The following is an 18724-nucleotide window of genomic DNA, read 5'->3' on the forward strand; positions in this document are numbered from 1 at the left end:
TACCCTCCTACACGTTGAACTTACTTATTACCTGCATGCAGTTCTTTCTGGACCTAAAGGAGGAATGCACAAATCATCCTCCAAAAGTCTGTCTAAAGTGATACTGATTTAAATTTGCATCTTTCAGTAAGGACACTAAAATTACCTCTGTAATAATAGACTTTCCTCTTCATGCTAGAAATGGATACTTGCTACAGGTGTTTTTACTAAACTTAACCTTGGGCCATTTTCTCTCTTTTTTTATAGTGGCTGTGCATTACTGTCATTTGAGTCACTGACAGCTGAAGCCACCTCAAAAAAAAAAAGCAGTACCAGGTGAAGATAATCAAGCAGACTCACAAGTAATACCCCAACAGGAATGTGCCTTAACTTATGTATGGCAAATCTTGCACACAGTGATATAAGAAGGAAAGTGTTCAACTTCAAGAACAGACAGCTCTACAACCTCATTTTATGGGTCTGACAGTCTTTATCTATATTACAATGTACCCTCTGTGCAAAAGCTTAATTTAGAATAAATCCTCAGTGTGACTTTTGAAAGTACTTTGAATACCTTTGTATTTAAGGTGTTTTTACATGACTTCTGGAAGAAGGCTCATTATAGATTGACAGCCTGGTTTAATCAGTGCTTTTTGACTAACAGCAGCTCCACTGCATCCTGCATATCTGAAGCTAGAAAAGGGATGGTGTTGCATATCTCTGAATACAGCATCCTTTGTATGCCTTCTATCAAGTGCCCCCCAGCATTATTCTGGTTAAATATTCTTTGAAGAATCTGAGTCGCAAGTACTCATTTGACCAAGCTGAAGGACAAGTCCTTTCCCTCCTGACCATTGATGTGCCTGCAGCAGAAACCTGTTGGCAACCAGACTCTTCCAAGAGAAAGCACATGCTGTCAGGTGGAATGTCGATTTCCTGTAGCTTATTTATCTTCCTTTGAAATACAAAGTATTTAAATAAAAACAGTAGAAATAACAGACTCATTCCTTCTGCAAGTAACATTGTTTCTTAAAAGGATCACCACAGAGCACATGCAGAGCTTGTGTTGTCAGGACCAGCATGTCTTGCCTTTTAAAGGACAGAAACAGCATTCTGGCTGAAATGCTCTGATACTTTAAAAGATTAATGCTTGAAAAACTGTAAGTTTCCAAGACAGATAAGTAATGCTATATACCCCCATGCCCAGCCTATTAAAAGCATGAGGCTGTGAAGATGAGCAGATTGCTGCTTCCAAGAGTTCTCTCTACTGCTGACTTAAGCTTACTCATCTCAGGAGTTGTGTTCTCCTTCCTATAAAATTTCTTGTACTTACGGGTACCTTTTCAGAAAGCAATAAGGACTTACCCAGTAGGGAAACAGGGGCCTGAAAGGTAAGGTAGTAAAGCACATCATAAATATCCTTACAGAAAGATTTGATCCTCTATAAATAGTGTCCATTATCAAGTGATTATTGCCAAGTAGATACCTATAAGTGATAGTTCCAAGGGAAAGGCTTTCTTTAGAAAATAGTTGTGTTCTTTCTTAAGAATGTCCCTTAGCTTCTAAGGTTAAGAGGCTACATGCAACTAGCAGGTATGGCTTAATTTTAAATGCAGCAAGGCTGTTTTGAACAAACCAGGAAGGATGGGTTCAATTTTATACAGAAAATAGTCAAATGTTAACATAATGTAGAACAGCAGTGTCTTACTGTTAACATTTTCTGTCTAATAAGAACTCAACATTAAAATAGCCAGAGTTAAGAGGAGACAAAAGTTTAATGGTATCACAGTCAAGTAAAAACAAGTCAGTCACTACAGAAAGTTTCTACACTTAGTTGTCAAAGTACAAAATACAATAAATACATGAGCCTCTTTGTAAAAAGAAGAATCTAGAACTACATTGTTATAGCACATAATACCTTGAATACATGGAATTCCTAAGATGCTACAGCTTTTAAAAAAGTTATTGCTTAATGGAGTGGTCATGTGTTGTCCTTGTTCAGATGCACTTCACTTTAGCTTCTTCAACAAGCCGCCTGCTTCCATCAAACAGCATTTGGGTGCTGTGCACGTACTTTATTGTAATTTCTCCCATCTGGAAAAGCCTCAGGATAAATTTGGGCAAAGCCAAGTTGTCTGTTTCATGATGATTCCTTTAATGGTAAGTTGAAAAGGTCCTTGTTTTTAATGCAGAAAAATGTTAAATCCTCTTCTGCCATGTTTGAAGAAATCAGAGTGGGTACTTGAACATAACTGCTTGCTTAGCCCAAAGGGAGCAGAATTTCATTTGCTTGTACGCATTATTTCATCCTGTAGAATGCCCTCATCCATTTGCTAATGCATCAATCCTTCATTTGTTTTCAAAGCACATTCTTCATAGCTTTCAAATTACATTGTCATTGAAATAAGTCTCATGATACTGGAACTAACACAAAATGAATTTTGTTTGTAAGTCATCTATGATTAGTACTTCAAGAATCTGGCTTCTGTACTGTCTCATGCCAAGCTTCTTTGTCTAGGTTTAATCCTTGGATACAGCTGAGGGTAAAACAGAAATGAGATTTAAAATTTCAGTGCTTTAAAAGGTTACTTCTTTTTAAAGAAAAAATAAGGAAAGAAAAACCTCTCTTTGGTGCTACAATTCTAATGTAACCTCTAGTAGCAAAAGTACTGTTATAAAAAACACCCAGAGCACTAACAAGTATAAATTTAGCATTCTTAGGGAAGCTTAAAAAGTAACACCATGCCAATACAAAAGGGAGGCATTGAAAAGCACATAATTCAGTACCTTCAGCTCTACCCAGATGGGTGGGCTAGGAAAAGCATGTGGCTGTTTAAGTCAAGAGACTTGTGTGTAGTGAACTGTGGGGTTTTCCCCTATTTTATAATGGAAATAGAGATGTATTAATGTCTGTTTTGCCTATCACCCTTTAGAGATCTATAGCTTTGGGCAAGCTGGAAACATCTGGCTCCATGAGGACCGTGGAACTGCAGGAGCTGTGCCTTGGTTAGAGGATAGCAGGTGGCCAGCTCAATTCATTTTACTGCCCAGCAGTAAATCAGCAGCTGCCAGCCTCTGGCCCTTGGTTTATGGGCTGCTCACACACAGAGGTACAGAGACCCCCTCAATTGATGGGACACAGTTCAGCACAGCATGCAGCTGTGCTGAGCTGCTTGGGAAGGTCTGGGCTTCCACTTGCAAGAGGCTCTGGGAACAACTACTGGTCTGCAAAGCATGGCTACTGGCATGTAAGAAAAATAGGATACACTTCATGCAACTAAGAAAGATGAATCCTCCACACTCTAAACAGCCATGGATGTCTGCATTACATCCTGGTGTCTTTTCAGCTAAAGTTCTCCTTAAAGATGCTCTCTTCTCTCTTTGGTCAATCTCTGGCTTTCCTCTCTCTCATGGTCAACTAATGATTAAGAAAAGACCAACAGCTTCACCCACAAGGTTTGTCTCAGCCTGCTATGACTTTACCACTAGCAGAGTGGTCAGAGCCAGTCAGTTACAGCAGCATAACACCTGATAGCATTCAAAAGATTTCATGTGCTATTAAGTCATCAGTATTTTGACAGTAGTATCTTATTTGCATTCAGGTTTAGATCTTACAGCTTAGGAAGCCAGTGAGTCACTGCAAAGTGTGGAGTACCAATGCAGGTCATTTCATCCTTGCATTTATTCAGTGCACTTAACTATGAAGGGATAAAGTAGCTGTGGTAAAAATACAACTTCGTACAAGAATACATCAAACTACCAAACATTTTCCTCTGTGCTGAATATCTTAGCCTAGACTTCAGTTGCTATATTAAAAATCCAGTAATTGCTTTTGAGAATAACTACAGAATACTTCAATAGCTGTAGCAGAGCTGAATAGACACGAGAGTGTAACAGTTAATACTGGGCTTGGGTAGTTTTCTCCAAAGGTTGTGTTTGGATTGTGTAGTGCTTGGAAGGATGAGTCCTGATCCCCAGTGTAAGCTGTGTTGCCTTGTGCTTTATTACAGAAGCACAGATGCTCTTATCGTTCTTGCACACCTGTGCTCAGGCTGAGCATGCAAGCTTATGAAGTAGCAGCAGGTGCACAACTCACCCTGGGGCAGGAAAAAAAAGAACAACTGCCATTTCTGACCTTGTGTAGGGCTGATGGCTGCTTGCAATGTAGAAATGTTTGTTTGGAAGGAAAAAACTGAGCAGAAGTACTATGTTAGGGAAGATTTTACAATACATATTGTGGGTAGGCCTGACTTGAAAGTGATACAGAAACAAAAACTGATTTTCCATTAGAAATAGTTGCTCTGCAAAATCTAACCAGTTTAAGAGTAAGGATTATCTGTACAAGGAAGGAGGTTCAGCCTCTTTCAAACATCATACATCAATCAGCTAAAATTCACAGCAGTTAATCTTTAGCATTGGCAGAACCTCTTGTCTCCTGCAGCAGGGCAACTGGGTATGTAGAGAAAAAAAGCTTAATGGAATTTTTACACATGTGTCCATCTGCTATAGTTTTCAACAGCTCGGCCATGAGGAAAAGTATGTGGACATAACATTTTTAATTATTTGTACATAGTTGCTATAATAAAAGAGGTAATACAGAAGGTGATGAGGAAGGGAGAGGCCATTAATTTAAGGCCTTTGACATATGGTTAAATATTACTTAAAGAGCATAGGAGAAAACAAAGATCTGCCTTTAATTGGCAATGTGATCCCTTTTTCAACACTAGAAAAAAGATAGCCATAGAATTCTGTAGTGTTTGTCTTAAAACTCTGTGAAACCATCTCAAATCACAAGGTGCACTGTGTAAACCCTGACATGGAAGGACTCGTGACTCATTCTTCATACAAGTTTCAGCTCTTAAGGCCCTTTGTGCTAATATCTCTCTAGGAGGGAAAACCCACTTCTGTTCACATGCTCAGCAAAACCTCATGCACATGTCATGTACAGACAGAAGTGGGTTTTTCTCTAAGATGGTGAGACAAGGTTAGTATTAGAACCTGCTGTGCATAGCAGGGTGGTGATACATGTTGTTCTTTTATGCACCTATTAATATGATTGTGTTAGGTATCTAAACAGAGGGTGTTAAGCCATTCTGCCAAGATACTCCCTAAGTGAGCAAATGGAGAACGTCAACTCCTTCCTCTTGACTTTTGAAATTGCCCCTAACCTAGATACAGGAGAATGAAGCTGTGTGTACTCCACATAGTGGGGTTGGGTTTTTTGACTCTGGAAATATCAAGGACTCACCCCGAGCAGGTTGCGGGGAACATAGCCTTCCTTGTCATTCAGCCGTGCCCACCACCACTCGACTTCATCTTCATCTTCCCGGCGCAGGATTGTCATGCAGTCTCCCTCTTTCATCGACAGCTCATCGTCATTCTGAGCCTCATAATCCCAGAGCCCATAAATCACTCCTTTGTTCATTATCCCCATTTTCTCCTGGACTCCTGCAACATTAAAAATACAGAGCAGGTCAATAAAAACGTTCAAAAAAAAAAGTTAGAGAAGTTGGAAAGACTGCTGTACTCACGTGTACAAAAAATGCAAGGTAAATGGGGAAAAGTGCACTGACTGATAGAAGACTGTTTTCATGCAAGCGTTCACACTTCCCACACCTAAGTGATGAGCACAAAACACTGGTTTGTACTCTTAGTTGATCAGTAATCTCTTGCTGTAAAACGGAGATAGCAATGCCTGCTTCTGTTGACCACCACTGTCATTTTGATGCTTGAGGTGTCATTTGCCACCCGTGCCACTTTATTTCAGAACTTTGAAACAAACAGCATCTCAGACCTTATACCTGAAAGATCTGTCTGCTACCTGCCACCTGCAGAAGTGTTAACTCAAACACTTATCTCAGCATTTTTTAATTTCTGCCACTATTTTAATTTTTGGTTTTTTTAAACTCTGACTTCAGAAACACAATTCTGTTACACTGCTTCTGGACCAAGGTGTATTGGAGTACATGCACACACTCTGCAGATGTTATTTTGAACTTGCTCATTTCTCAGCTGTAGTCAAAGATGAAATGCTGTTCTTTCTGTGCATGTTCCTCAGCTTCTAAGCAGCAAACTGGAAAAGGCATCTTAGTAAACTGTTATACAAACTCTCTCTTAGATAGTAATTCCATTTTAAAATGCTGAATCCTGCTGAGGGTTTTATTTGGTTTTTTTGCCAGAGGCAAAGAGTATGTTGCACATCCTATCGCAAAACTTGTCTTTTCCCTTTCCATTGCTTTCCTATTACAATCTACTGTATAGGATTCTTACCCATGTCTGCTAAAGGAAGCGGCTGCTCAAATCAAGTTCTTTATTTTGTGCACACCAGCTCATCATGCAAAATTCAATTACTTCCACCACATGTTTAGCTCTGCTTAGAGAAACTCTTCCCTCGCTTTGCATTTGGTACAATTAAAGGTTTGGCAAAAGCTAAGACTGAGCACTGAACATCAAAGCAGACAAAGATTCACACAACATTTCTGGTCTAAAAAAGAAAAAAATGTTAACAGTCACACCAGGGTAGCAGCACAAACAGGCTCTTAAGAGACAGAGCAGGCATTAAATCTTAGAAAATGAAAAATTACATAATGAACCAACATCAGACTTGTCATTTAATCAACGCTAAAGGACTAGCGGTTTTATTTAAACCTGCCTGTACTTGTTGGATGATATTCAGTATTGTGCATCATTTACAACAGAAAGAGATTAGGGGAATCAATGCATTACACCAAGGTTTCTCATGATACAGATGAGTTCAGAGGGCCAAGTTCTATTGTGGTATCTGTTCTGGAAACAGACAGACAGACATCCCCAAACTGCTTTTACAAGAAGAAACACATTTGGTCAGTGAATTAATTTCTTACTATAACTACAAGCAGTCAGAAACAGTCTTGGCAATAGGATTAATTCCTAACGGAATATGGAAATTTGATAGCTAAACAGCCAATGTATCAATAGGTTCCTTAGCTTCAGTGGTTTCAATCTGGAAAAGCAGGCAATAAGCCAAAGCCTCACAGTCCTTACAGCACCCATTGAAAACTATCTCGTAACAAAAAAAATCCCAAACCCAACAAAAACCAGTATAAAATGAGATCACTAGATGGTGGGTCCAAAAAACCCCACAAAAAAATGTCTTTCTTCATGCTATATATAATAAAGCCATGGATCTCCTTGCTGTAGGATCTTGTGGGCTGTTGACTTGAATTTAAGAATTAAATTCCTGGAAGAAATCTCTCAAGACCTATCAATTCAAAGATATCTCTTAACTCATATCAGAGTTAAAGCCAGTAAGAAATACTGGACAAGTATTATTACTTTTAATCTAGTTCCTTGGGTATTTGCTGTTGATGACCACCACTGGAGTCTAGATACAGAAGTAAATAGAATTTTGCTTAGCTCACAGATTTTGACACTAGTTAAATAGGCTCCCTCCCTTCATAGGGAAAACTATGTATTTGGCACCAAGAGACAGTTTTCAAGCTTAGTGAGAGCAGCAGGACAGACTGTTTTGAAATATGCTGGCTAAGCAGCTTATAGAAACTCAGATCTCACATATTCTACAGAAACAGGCTGTATTACAGCTTTTTACACTGTATTACATTGCTGTTACTCTAACCTCTTACAGACAGATGACACTCCAGCTGGTAGGTGCCTAGGAGAAAAGGACTACATACAAAACATACAGAAAAGTATTTTAAAACCTCATTGACTGCTATCACACTCTAGGGGCAATTTGTCCTCTCCATTAAAAGACAGTTTCCCTGTAGTCTTACTATCTGAATGAAATCTAAATTTAATATGAGATTTCTTTTTTGAATGCGAGAGAAGAAAAAGGACAGAAAGATAATGTCAAATTCAGTGCTTGCTAACCATCATTAAGGCAGAAACTTGGCAACACATTTCTTGGTTCTAAAGTGCACATTAGAAAATATTCCTCATGTACCAAGCAGAAGATATAAACTGCCTACCAAGATATCCATACCACTTCTGGTCTTTATGTAAAAAAAAAAAAGTACTTGTGACAAGATTCACCTAACTGTCACCTCACACTAGTGTATTTGTCAGTGCATGCTTTTAACACATTTCAAGAATTTTAATGCAGGGGAATGTTTTGTCACTCAGACCTTCTCCATCGGTTCAGTATTATAGTCTCAATGGACCTCATTTTGTGACAAGAAGCTGGCTAAAACCTCTCTCTTTCCAAGAGAAACTCAAGGCATGGGCACACAACCTAAGCGTGCAACTTGCCACTCCTCATCCAAAAACATACCAAGAAGTGCCAGGTGAGTCCCTAGCACCCTCCAGAACTCAGTTGCTGTCACCTACCATATAAGAACTGAGAGCACTGTGTGTAGCCTTCCTCCATCTCCTCGCACTTGTCTGCTGCCGTCTGCATGTCACTGTAGGTCATGGCAAATACCGCTGCACCTGACTCTACCAGGAACTTGCACACCTGCACGTTATTGCAAGATGCTGCACAGTGTAATGGGGTCCTGCAAGCCAAGAAGAAAAGGATGACTCATTACTTTTATTGCTCACAGCAGTACTTATAGACTCCTAGGGGCAAACCACTTCTGTGCGTGACCTCCAGCAATCAGTCCTGCATCACTGAAGGCTTCCCACCAGAAGCACTTAACCCAGGACATCAAGAGCAATTGCTTTTCACAGATAAAAAAAATAGGGAATTACCAAAACCTGCTTGAGCCCTAAAAAGCTGGGTTTTCGTACGGATCTCTAGTCATGGTACCTTTTTAATAATCCATTAACATTTTAATAATATTCATTAAAGCAGTAAAAATAATTTTTAAAAAATCAGTATTAAAAAACCTCAGAAATCCTCCTGACATCATGCCCCCCACAATCTACGTAATTACTTCAAGACCTGGCTTGGTGGGAAGTGCAGCTAACTGGGATAACTACTGAGGCTGAGAGACAAGAAGCATCTTTATTCAGTCTTGGGTCTTAGACACCTTTGTCAAAGGTAGAAGTAATAGTGAAATTACTGCCCCCCACACCTACCCTTTTGTAAATAAGCTCCTTAGCTACCTATAAGAAGGATTTGTAACCCATTATCAGTTACAGGTCTAGTTTGTAGGTTGTGGTTTTACGCTTTGTTTTGATGTTGTCTGAGTATTGGACAAAGAAGTGAGAAGAGTTTGAAGAGCAAGATACTGCCCAGAGCATATGTAAGCTATAGGCTCTCTCACAGGGAGGACACTGGGAATTTCAGCAAATGGCTCATTATGTAGAAGCGATCTTCAATATCTCAAAGAAACAAGAGCAATTTCCTGACAACTGTATCCACCCTACTAGGCCTCAGACACACACTTTTTTCATATAGGGAATATTAGTATAATTGGCCTATTTTCTCCTCTCCGCATTCTCACATGATGCCCCATAGAGATCTGCTGTTGCTCTACTGTGGAAAAGTCATTGCCCGCTCTATAGGAGCAAACTGAGGGATCTTATGAGGGACCTGTAGCAGCCCCTAAGCTGCAGCTCTCTCATGGAGAGCACCTGTAAGGTACCACTTAAAGGAAGCCTTACCATCCATCACTATCTGCAGCATTCACGTTCACTCCAAATTGCACCAGGAACTTGACAATTTCAGTGTGCCCAGCACACACGGCGTTGTGCAGTGCAGTAATCCCTTCATCGTTGGGCATGCTAGGATCTTCAACCTATTGACTCAGAAAAGGAGCCATTCCAGTGAGACTTTCTACAATAAAGATCTCTCCACACATGAAAATAAGTTTTGTCTTATTCTGAAACACAATTTTGAGCTGTATTTCTATGAAGGGCATGAGCAACAGGCAAAAAACTACAGCAGTACCCAATCTTTCAAGAAGACTCACATATAAGCTTGCAGCCTCCTTTTAACTGTGAGAACCTGAAGTGATTCAGAGAAATAGTATCTTGATTGCTTAACTAAAAGCATTTATAACAAACTTCTGGTACTTAACAGTAAGCAAAATTCGTGTGGATTTTGCTTATCAAATTGTCTGGCAACATGCTAGATAAGGGATGAAACACTATGTAAGGAATGAGGAAAAAGCAGTCTTGCAAATTTACGGTCTTGATGCCAAATACCCAGTGTGAATTTAACACTGTTCAAATCAGCCTTCAAGTGGCCACCTTCTGCTAGGAATTCTCCTTAGGTTGTGCACTATTATTTTAGCTTCCCCAGTCCAGAAAAGCTGTGACTTCCCAGTTTAAACCAGGATTTCTATTCCTTCTCTTACAAGTTAGCATTTTTACCTCATAAATTATTCTCTGCACAAGGTCAAACTCCCCCTCCAAAGATGAATCCAGAAGCAATGCAAGGGGATTGAATTTTACTCTCATTCCATGCCCAATTCTCTCAGAGCCAGTTTTACGCAAGTTTGTCCTCTTCCCCTGTGAAAAGGTAAACATAAGTTAGTAATTTTTTTTTTCCTGGGAAGAACAAGAACACAGAATTGTTTATTTGGGAATGAGAACAGAAATGACCATTGTTTGATATGAAATCTACACTATTTCTAGACTATTTTCTACCAATTTCCTGACACATTGCAAGTACAGTAGGTTAGGCATGTTATGAGAGATCGCTGCCTTTACCTGTAAATGTGGTCAATATTCAAATCAAATGCAGGAGTCACCTTGATCAAATACAACAACAAAACAAGAAAATAATAAAACTCCAAAATTCTTGAAGATCAATTAAAAAAATGCGTTTTTTAAAAGTTCAGATCATTTTAGCATTAGCTCTTAAAGCTGTTACACAAACCAAATAGTGCACTCCATGAAGTACCCTACTTTTTAATCACTGATCTTAAATTCCTAACATTTTCCTGAGTTTAGCAGAAGTTGGCAGGAACACAAACAGGTATGGAAACTTGTTCTGGAAAGAATACAGAACGAAGCGCAGAAACGCTTTAGATGCTCCCAGTGATACTGGAAACCAAGAATTTCTATAGCGGAGTTTGTACTCTTTCCTTTAGAGGATACACAGGCATTAGCTCAGCACGCTCCCCAGCTGCCTGCACAGCAGCAATAAGCGCTATTCATAGGGCTATGGAAATTTCTGACAGATGTCCAAGCAAAGATTAATGGAAATGACTCATGTTTCACAAGAGCAAGCATGTGAGGATACGATACATAAGAGATTTCCATAGGCTTTTTAAAGAAAGAGCCTCTGAGCACAACCCAAGTATTTAACTATGAAATCAAAAAGTTGGGCTGGTTTCTTCTCGTCATCACAGAATTATTACAAACCAACCAGAAACGAGTCCTTACAATTTAGGAAATCCTACTACTCAAGTTTCCTTGTAAAAGGGAGACAGGGCAGTATCTTAAAAGTAGGGAAACATGCAATGACTGCTCCAAGAAGAAATTAGAGGGCAAAAAGCACATTTAAATCTTTTAACTCTGAAATGATGGAGGATGAAAACACTTTGATGTATCAAGTTATTAAAATTCTATTCACAATATGTTTTAAAAGAAGCTCTTTGAGGAACTGAAAGCAGTAAGTATTTATGTTCTACAGCAGTGAAATAACACCATACCACACGCACAGATACAAATTTCCAAGAAATACCCAAGATGGCAAAACAATGCCTAGCCTTAGCCCAGAGAGACTCCATTTTGATGGAACTTGAGAACGGACTGATGTTAGATCAGGCTCCAAAGAAAATTTCAGAAAACTTTTCAGTAGAGGAACTACAAGCAGTTGATGTGTACAAATGGGTATTTAAAGCAGAAACTAAAGAACTAAAGTTTCTCCATGTTTTTCAAGCAAGGAACTTTCAGATAAACCAATGCAACCCAGGATTAAGTTAGTTAGTTTCCAGCTCATACCAGCAATAGTGGAAAATGTTTGTGAAATCCCTGTCCCTGCCTCGGAAAAAAAACCAAACACCAAACCAAACAAACATAAATATTTAATTTCTCTTAAGAAGGAAGTATAGTTTGGATGCAGCAGGCAGACTTCTATAAGGAATGTTCTTTACAGCCCAGAGGAGTTTTACTACCTGTGTATCACATTTCACTTGAACCTTTTCATCATGCCAGTAATTCTAGAGACAACAGACTTTTCATTACTGTCATTCACTCTGGAGATAAGAGCATCACACAAATAGAACAGCTACACACAGAGAGACTTCTGGACTATTCGTGTGACTGTTCTCCCACATCTGCTTAAGCTCTACAATAAGTGACACAGGATTTATGGCAGAGCTTGAGATGACTTATTGACAGGGCACCCAAGTCGTAGGGTAACTAATACTTACAGGAGGCAAGGAAAACTGTCCAGTAACTTCAGGAGGCCTCATATTGAATGAGTCCTCTCCCAAACTCTCTGGTTCCCCTGAGGGATAGGGAGGTGGTGGGTATGGAGGATATTCTTCCACGTATACCTCCAGTGGCAGTGAAGCTTCTAGGCTTGGTTCTTCCATTTTCGGCTGCGTAAGTTCATCACCATCTGATATTCCCTCAGGTACAGTGTCCAAAGTTACAGAGGGAAGAACAGCTTCGCTCTGATCTGCTGGCATGTTTTCTGCTTCCTCAGCAATAGCTGGCTCTGGCAGAGAAGCAGCTGTTTCTTTTTCTGCTTCTGCACTTAGATAAGGATTTGGGATTTCTGCTGGGCTTTCAGGACTGGCAGCTGATGCCACCTGTTTGGAGGGATGTGATGGAGCCGAGATAGTCTCCATTGCAGCCAGAGTGGTCCTCTGATACAACAGCTTCTGAATATTGGGGCCATTAGGCCCTTCCGGCTCGGTAATGGAGCTACGTTTCTTCAGTGGTCTGGGTGCATTAGACAGCTTTTTCCGTAGTGCTTCTAAATCAGCGTCACTCTGGTTGCGGTACGGATTGGACAAGAAGGGCAGCAATTTGGTTGGGCTAAGGGGACGGGGTATTCGCTCTGGTTCGTGATTCTCATGAGCAGAGGCTGTTATTTCCATCTCAGGCTCTGGACTGCCTGGCTTGCCTTGGAGGTTCGAGTAGACATTCTCTGTCTGCGACAGCTGATTCTGTACACCAGCTCCTGCCATCACAGGCTTGCCATACACTGCTGAACAGTTCAGAGAGGGAAGTGGGAAAAAAACAAGTGTGAACATTTGACTAACAAACCTAAGAACAACATGAAACCCAATTCACCCACCAATGGCAAAGCAGCAGAATAATACCATCAAGCAAGCAGAATTAAGCTGGTAGCCAGGTTTATTATCACTAGTTATCTGGCAAATGCAAGATAGATATTCTACATTTTTTGTTAATGCTGATGTACAAAATATCAGATCCACCCAAGATTCTTACAGCTGCACTAACCTCCTTAATTCCCCCAAGGAACAGCTTTGTACCCACAGACCAGGTGGAAAGCACATGTGAAGTTTATGGAGACAGAAGATAAGCTTACCACTTGAGAAGTGTGGTCCTCTGGTCTGGGCTCTTGTCAAAGCACTCTGCACTGCCTGCTGGAAGTTCTTCCCAGGGGTCTGCTGTTGCGTGTACATGCTATAAATTGAACTTGCAGCCACAGTTTGAGGCTTTCGAAATGGTGGGACTGAGATCTCTTTGGACGGCTGAGGGGTAAAAGGTCTCACAGCAGCTGCTGGGGGACTCTCCTGTTTGGAGGAGGGAAGAATTTGGTCCTGGCTAGAGGAAGGACCAGCAGGAGGTACACAAATTCTTTGCTGTATCTGCTGAGAAGGATGGGAAGGCTGCTGTGCTACTGGTTTTTGTTTGTTCCCCATAGCAACAATAGCCAAAGGCAGCTTCTGCAGGTTTCCATCCAGCTTAGTATCAGAAGGTTGCAGATGACTGGCTTGACCAAAGTAAGGCAAGTTTATCTGTTTTGGTTTAGTGGGGACAGGTGGTGGTACCTTTGTTACATTTTTATTGGCCGTCTGAAATATTAAAAAAGTTAATAAAGATTAAAAAACATATTTTAGGAGTTCTGCTGTGAAGGACCAAAGATCCTCAAATACAGACACAGAATCGAGCATTTCTACTGTGCTGCAATAGTTTACAACATCATTGGAAACATGAAAAGACTTCTCCAAACATTTTATCATCATAGTTGTTTCTACTTTGAACCCATTCTCTTTAATTTTTTCTGCGGCAGCTATGCTTAAAATGTCAAATGATGGCAGGGTACAGTAATTTCTCTAGAGATAGCAAAGGCTTTTAGTAGCATCAGTGGTCAGGAAGCTTGTTTTCCAACAGAGCACTTGTCATCTCCGGTTCTCCCATGTTACTTCACCCCTACCTGATCAGTTCATGCCCTTGTGCCAAAGATTTAGGTAGGATGCCTTGCTGCAATCAAATATCTGAAGGACAGTACAGCAAAACAAGACTAAGTTTTAAGAATTCATGTGAATGCCTCTGGGCATATAATCTTTGCAGGGTAAAAACCACATGGATACACACAAAAAACACAGCAATTTTTAGGTATTCAGTCAAAATGTATACTTTCATCACAGTGACCATAGGGAACAATTTTGACTTACCAACTACCATTAAAAGTCAAATACTTTTTTCTTCCCCCCCTTAAAAGTAGTTTTTTAAAAGACCTAGGTACTTTTCAAAGAGCTTCCTGACAGCAATATTTGAAGAGCTGTGTAGTAATCCCTGTCAGACAGGTTTCCTGCATACCTGTGCTTCTCGCAGGAGATCTTCGCTGCTCTGGTTCTTTCTCAGCGTGCCCAGCCCAGCAGAATGATCCACAGAATCAAACATTGAGAATGGACGCACTTTCTTCTCTTTGTCTCGTAAAAAAGTTTCTCCTTCAGCTGTTGTTAGAGAGAAGAGGACTTTTAAAAGGGACAATACAATTGCAGGAGTAAGAGTAGTGTTCTGTGTGATATTCCAGACAGTGTATGCAAGGGATGCTTTCTGTATCCATCCTACCCCTGTGCCTAAAGGCCCAATGCTTTAACTTGCAAATTGAACAGGAGCATGTGTAAAGGCACATGCTGTGTGTTTGTGATACATGTGTATCTACTTCACCACCTGAAATGAGTTTGGGTTTTGGGGAATTTTTGGTGGGATTTTTTTTTTTTAAACACTACAACACTATACTAAAGTTTATATGGGAATATTATTTGATTTGTTAAAAATTCCAAATATTTACTGAAGAATTTAGAAGAGGCAGATATTATCAACTAGGTTGTGCGTGTTTTAAGATTAGCCAATTGCACAAGAACAGACCTTGTCCTTCACTAGTCACAATTCCTTTCCCTGAGGTCAAGGCTGATCCTTGACTAATGTGATTGTCTGCACTTGAACTATTCCAGTCAGTGGCCGATGGGGAAGGTTTTGCACTGGAGACCACAGTACCTAGGAGAGAACAAGTAGAACAGGTTAAGCTGAAATACTGTTTTTATTGACTTACTACAGGTATTTATTTGTAAGAGTCAGGTGTATACAGTGGACAAGTATCATATCTAGGTTAACTGCTATAAATCCTATCACTTTAGATTTTTGCTCATTTGTTTGTTTGAAGAAAAGAATGCAATACTAAGCTCAGAAACAACTATCAAAGCAGCAGCAAAACTATTTGTCCTAGCAGATGTCTGCACTTAAAACATTCAGACAAGAAGCTTCGCCAGACTGCCTTCTTTCCAGTTAGTAAAACTTTCCTTAGGTATTTACAGTAAGTTAAAAGTGACAGGACGGTAAGAAGGGATAAGGAAGATATATTGTGCAAAGAAAAAACACGATTCTTTAAGGCATAAATAGATCCTGCCAATAAAATCCAAAACAGTAGAAAAACCATCTGTATGTTCAATGTGCATATAAGCACTGCATTAAAGCTGATCTTTATATTCACTGGAGTAGGCATCCAGTCTGCTTCAAAAATAACTAAGAAAACGCTTGCAACTTGCTACTAGTTTAAGTATCTCACCAAATTCTAAACTATCTAGCACAAGTGAAACTGAATTCAAATAGGAATGATCAGCAGCAGCTTCATTCTGACAGAGTATTGGATGCTCTCTCTAGGAAAGAGGATGTTTTGCCCAAATGCTAAAAAATAAGAAGTGATGTTCAAATAGCACATCACCACACATTCCTATAGCAAAAAGTCAATTTTTGTATGGACTAGAGCCAAAATTCAACTCCATCAGTTTTAGGTTCTGCTAACCCAATAAAATGAAACAGTTCCCTATTCTCTAGTACTGCAAGAGATACTTGGACTGGTTTTGTGTCATGGCTACTTTCAGAATATCTGCCAGAACTGGAGATGGAGGAAGGGAGATGAAAAATGAACAGAGCTATTCTACAAGCTCAGCCTCCATGTTTTCCTTTTGGGAAGATCAGAATTTCTTTTATCTTCCAGCTGAAAAATAAGTCTTCTCCCAAGAAAGCACAGAAGAGATATTTGCAACTCTCCAGTTTCCCAAGACTTCTACTCTCATGGGGCTGAACTGTATCTTGTAAGAGAAAGCCACAGAGAAAAGCCAGGCAAATCTCCATTAACAGTCCAAGCAGGAAAAGCCAAGACTCACATCATGTGTTGGACTTACATCGCTCTATATTCCTAAGCCATCAACATGTTGGCAAGTTTATTGCTATTTCTGTGCTACTATCAACTGCCTCCCTTATAGTATTTCTTGTAATGTTGATTAATCCTTTGCCTGTGTCATTTCCAAAATGCACGATCAGAAAGCTTGGCTTTGCTAGCTTTTAAGTCCAGGCACTGGGTTGTTACCATGTATGTCCTAAACCCACCTCTGCAGACTCAAACACACACTGCTGTATAGTTTTTAGGAGTATTTTAAAAATAATTAAATACATGAATGAAGCACTAGTTTCCAGAAAAATCCTCCTATGTTCTACACTGTATAACAGCTCAAGTTGCTCACTAAAAGGATTACTTAATTTATAACACATTGAATCTTAAAAAACTCAGTGCTTACAAAATCTATTCGCTAGGACAGGAAAATTGCAAGTAGTATGACTAGCATCTCAAATAACACTTTGTTTAAAAAAAAAGACAACAGAACTGGTAGATAAGAAAACAAAACATTTCTGAGGAAGAAATATTAATCATAAGCTATTACCTGCAGGAACTTTAATTTGTGCACTGCTCCCAGCTCTCATATTGGGCAGAGTTTGTGTTTTTAGTGGACCATCAGGTACCTGCAAAGCTTGTGTCCCATCTGAAAATGCTGGTTTCACCAAAAGTTCAGGTCTGGAAGGAATACGTGGCATAGTAGAGGACTGGATATAAGGACCTACTGCTGCCACTCGACTTGGAGCAGAAGCCACTGGCTGGGGTAAATTCCCATCTGAAGAAACCTTTAGAGAAAGAAAAAAAAAAGAAAAAAAATTAAAGAATGTTATGCTGCAGTATCCATCCCTCAGAGTTTGAAATAGAAGTCAGAAAGAACAAGTAGAAAATTATACAACAATATTAAAAATGCTTCTTTAAAAAAAAAAGCTTTGAGAGATAAACAGCAGATAGTAATAACAAAAGATTATCTGAAAAAAATCCATGACAGCATAAGAAAAATTCTTGTCCATAAAGAGTAAGTAGGTTAACACCAATGAACCATGAAGAGTACTTTAATAATACAAGACTTCCACCACCTATGGATAAAAACAACAAGTCTAGCATCTGTTTAGCCTTCCCCACAAGCAGGTTTTTACTTCAGACTGTATGGGGCACCAAAGAAATTGATTTTTTATTATTAAATAGCCCACACTTACTGGTACGTTCTCTTTCTGTTGCAGAGCTGCCTTTTTCTTCCACAGGCGCTCTCGCAGCTCATTAACACGCTTATCCATGACTGCCACCTCCGAGTTGCGCTTGTTCAAACACTCCCTCTGTTGCTGCAGCTTGGCATTCTGCTCCTGGTTCAGTTTGTTCCTCAACTGAATAAATTCACAAAGCAGGGGGGGGAAGCAGGGGGGGGAAGAAAACAACAAAAATCAAACCAAATTAACTTTCAGGATGGGGGACCGGAAACAGTTACAAAAAGAAAAGCCTTCTAAAACGTCAAGTCATGCTGGCAAACTCAGATTATTTTCTCCAGAGAAAGCATTGGGTAGTCTCCAAATTTTGCAGAAAGGGAAGGTGTATAACACTGCATGCTCCTTCCCCCGTTTACCTTGAACCCAGTACAACTAACGCTCCATCCCCAGCACACAGCTCTGTTGGGAACAGGAGCAATAGGATTTCTTCCCAGTGAGGTAAGAAATGACCCAACCAACTTTTAGCCCACTCTAAGCTGTGGGTCACAGGCTGGCTTTCTATTACCTGCAACTCCTTGTACAAGCGGTCAAGCTCAGCTACAGCCGACTGGTTGTCGTGGTAACCATCAATTCGGCCATTCTTCAGCATCTCCAGTTGCCTGGTGAGTTCCTCTACCTTCGAAACCGCCAGCACCAGCTCGCGCTGCTTTTGCTGGAACAGGCTGTTCATCTGTTCAATCTCCTCCACTGGACAGGAGGAGAGAGCACAATAGCTGCCCTCAGAAACAGCCGAGCGTGGGCTGCTTCCAAGGCAGCAGTTAAGGGGACAGAGAGCGCCTTGCCGGCCTCTGGAGCGGCGCTGTGCAGAGGCTGCAAACTCACAGTGCCTGTCAAACCTCGTAAAGCAAACGCACTGCCAAGATTATGTAAATTTTGTCTACTTAGAGTAGTTACAGGGAGGGGAAAAGAACTTTTTTATTTTTACTTTCTTAAGAATGGAAACAAACAAAACCACATTATGAGGCTGAATTTCATCTGTAGAAGCCTACATTCACTTAATGCTGAAGTC

The 18724-nt window shown here is 40.1% G+C and overlaps 1 protein-coding gene across 1 annotated transcript in view; it reads right to left on the reverse strand.

The window, feature by feature from the left end:
* Nucleotides 1-2035: 2035 nt before the first annotated feature.
* Nucleotides 2036-18724, reverse strand: part of TP53BP2 (tumor protein p53 binding protein 2) — a 28788-nt gene continuing 12099 nt past the window's right edge. The window contains exons 6-17 of the mRNA XM_010188916.1: nucleotides 18221-18402; nucleotides 17671-17835; nucleotides 17022-17259; nucleotides 15169-15297; nucleotides 14614-14750; nucleotides 13376-13865; nucleotides 12246-13027; nucleotides 10237-10374; nucleotides 9526-9659; nucleotides 8305-8471; nucleotides 5228-5427; nucleotides 2036-2516 (exon numbers count right to left, since the gene is read on the reverse strand). Coding sequence (XP_010187218.1) covers nucleotides 2475-2516; nucleotides 5228-5427; nucleotides 8305-8471; nucleotides 9526-9659; nucleotides 10237-10374; nucleotides 12246-13027; nucleotides 13376-13865; nucleotides 14614-14750; nucleotides 15169-15297; nucleotides 17022-17259; nucleotides 17671-17835; nucleotides 18221-18402 — 2804 coding nt within the window. The 3' untranslated portion in view covers nucleotides 2036-2474. The remainder of the gene's footprint in view (nucleotides 2517-5227; nucleotides 5428-8304; nucleotides 8472-9525; nucleotides 9660-10236; nucleotides 10375-12245; nucleotides 13028-13375; nucleotides 13866-14613; nucleotides 14751-15168; nucleotides 15298-17021; nucleotides 17260-17670; nucleotides 17836-18220; nucleotides 18403-18724) is intronic.

This window comes from Mesitornis unicolor, unplaced genomic scaffold (genome assembly GCF_000695765.1).
Source record: "Mesitornis unicolor isolate BGI_N332 unplaced genomic scaffold, ASM69576v1 scaffold39447, whole genome shotgun sequence".
Classification (NCBI taxonomy): domain Eukaryota; kingdom Metazoa; phylum Chordata; class Aves; order Mesitornithiformes; family Mesitornithidae; genus Mesitornis; species Mesitornis unicolor.